Source organism: Lipotes vexillifer, unplaced genomic scaffold, assembly GCF_000442215.2.
Source record: "Lipotes vexillifer unplaced genomic scaffold, Lipotes_vexillifer_v1.1 scaffold2818, whole genome shotgun sequence".
Classification (NCBI taxonomy): Eukaryota; Metazoa; Chordata; class Mammalia; order Artiodactyla; family Lipotidae; genus Lipotes; species Lipotes vexillifer.
In genome coordinates this window covers 430,323-432,026 of record NW_006792582.1, presented here as the reverse complement: position 1 = coordinate 432,026, position 1,704 = coordinate 430,323, and the positions used below count along the sequence as shown (strand labels likewise).

Genomic DNA, 1,704 nt, shown 5'->3' with positions numbered 1-1,704 from the left:
GGGGGGGCGGGGGGAGACGTCAACGATGCTTACTCGGCGGCGTCCATGGGCAGAAAGCACACTCTAGCATTTAATTTGCTGCTCTCGTCATTAATGCTGTTAGTGAATTTTTTTATTTCTAAGAAAGGAAAACTTAACTTTTTGTTTCATTCATCTTCTAGGGTTAAAAACAATGGTTTCATTGGGAGTGAAAAACCCACTACTTGATTTGACAGCTTTGGAAGATAAACCATTAGATGAGGTAAGTAGTAGTAAAAGGATTTACAAAAGAAAACAGTGTTTTCCTAGTCTTCAACATTTGTATAATTTTAAAATTGCCTTGAGTATAGACATTCTACTTGTTAGAAGGTAAAACAAAATACTTTTATTTGGAGTGGTTTATCAGAAGTGCTTTTCAAGAGCACTGTTTATTATTAAGATTGCCTTGGAGAACTGAAATTTCCATATGAGTTGGTAAAACATTTTTTAAAAGAATTTTCTAGCTCCCCCATCAACAGTTGCCTAGGTATTAATGAAGGTTTAACACGATGTTTTTTATGCTGTATCTAACAATCTAAATAAGTGTGACTAAATATTAGTATACAGGGAAAAGTTAACATTGTTGGTTGCCCACTATTTGCCAGATCTTGAGCACAGTCATGACCCTTACCCTATATTAGCCCCAATATGTTTCAACAGCTAGACCATGAAGTATGAGCTACCTACCTCAGCATCGTGACTCCAGACTGAGAAGTTTATCCAATCACGGAGAAATAGGTGATCCCTTCTGATCAAGGCTAATTCTATCCCTGCCTCTATCTTCTAGGCTAGGAAGGAACCTGCTTTCCTCAGGTATTCTCTTGACACTGTTACCTTTTAATTTTCTTGCCCTTCCTTTGGCTACTATTCTGTTGGCCATATGAAACATGCTCATTCCTTCCTTTCCCCCCCACCCCCGCTTTTTCCTCTTAGTGTATGCATGCACCCGGTGAGAAAACCAGTGTTAAAATTGTGTCCTAAATAACAGAAAGTAATCCTTGATGTCCCAGTGAGTCATTTCCCTAATGAAATTCAGTTGTTTTCTTGAAAATTCTCAGCATTCAGTCACTTCCTTGGTGAATCTCAACACGTTACAAATGTGGCCCTCTTTAATCACCTGGAGAAAATGAAGCTTAAGATACAGCTTAAGGGACTTCCCTGGCAGTCCAGTGGTTAAGACTCCATTCTTCCAATGCAGGGGACGTGGGCTCTATCCCTGGTCGGGGAACTAAGATTCTACATGCTGCGCAGTGTGGCCAAAAATAAAATTAAATTAAATTAAAATTTAACTTTTTTTTTTTTTGGGGGGGGGGGAGCTCACCCTTTCTCCCTAAAATGGAGAGCTTGTGGTCTTTTTTTTTTTTTTTTTTGCTGTACGCGGGCCTCTGACTGTTGCGGCCTTTCCCGTTGCGGAGCACAGGCTCCAGACGCGCAGGCTCAGCGGCCATGGCTCACGGGCCCAGCCGCTCTGCAGCATGTGGGATCTTCCCGGACCGGGGCACGAACCCACGTCCCCTGCATTGGCAGGCAGACTCCCAACCACTGCGCCACCAGGGAAGCCCTAAATATTTTTTTTAAAAAAGATACAGCTTAATATGATGGAGGGGGAATTTAATTTTTTTTTAATAAAAATGGTGGTATGGGCTTCCCTGGTGGCACAGTGGTTGAGAGTCTGCCTGCCGATGC

The 1,704-nt window shown here is 42.0% G+C and overlaps 1 protein-coding gene across 1 annotated transcript in view; it reads left to right on the top strand.

Annotated features, from left to right (window-relative positions):
• The window catches only part of GTF2H1 (general transcription factor IIH subunit 1), a 35,300-nt gene that overhangs the window by 18,127 nt on the left and 15,469 nt on the right, over positions 1 to 1,704 (top strand). The window contains exon 7 of the mRNA XM_007465750.1: positions 162 to 241. Within this exon, the coding sequence (XP_007465812.1) occupies positions 162 to 241 (80 nt within the window). The remainder of the gene's footprint in view (positions 1 to 161; positions 242 to 1,704) is intronic.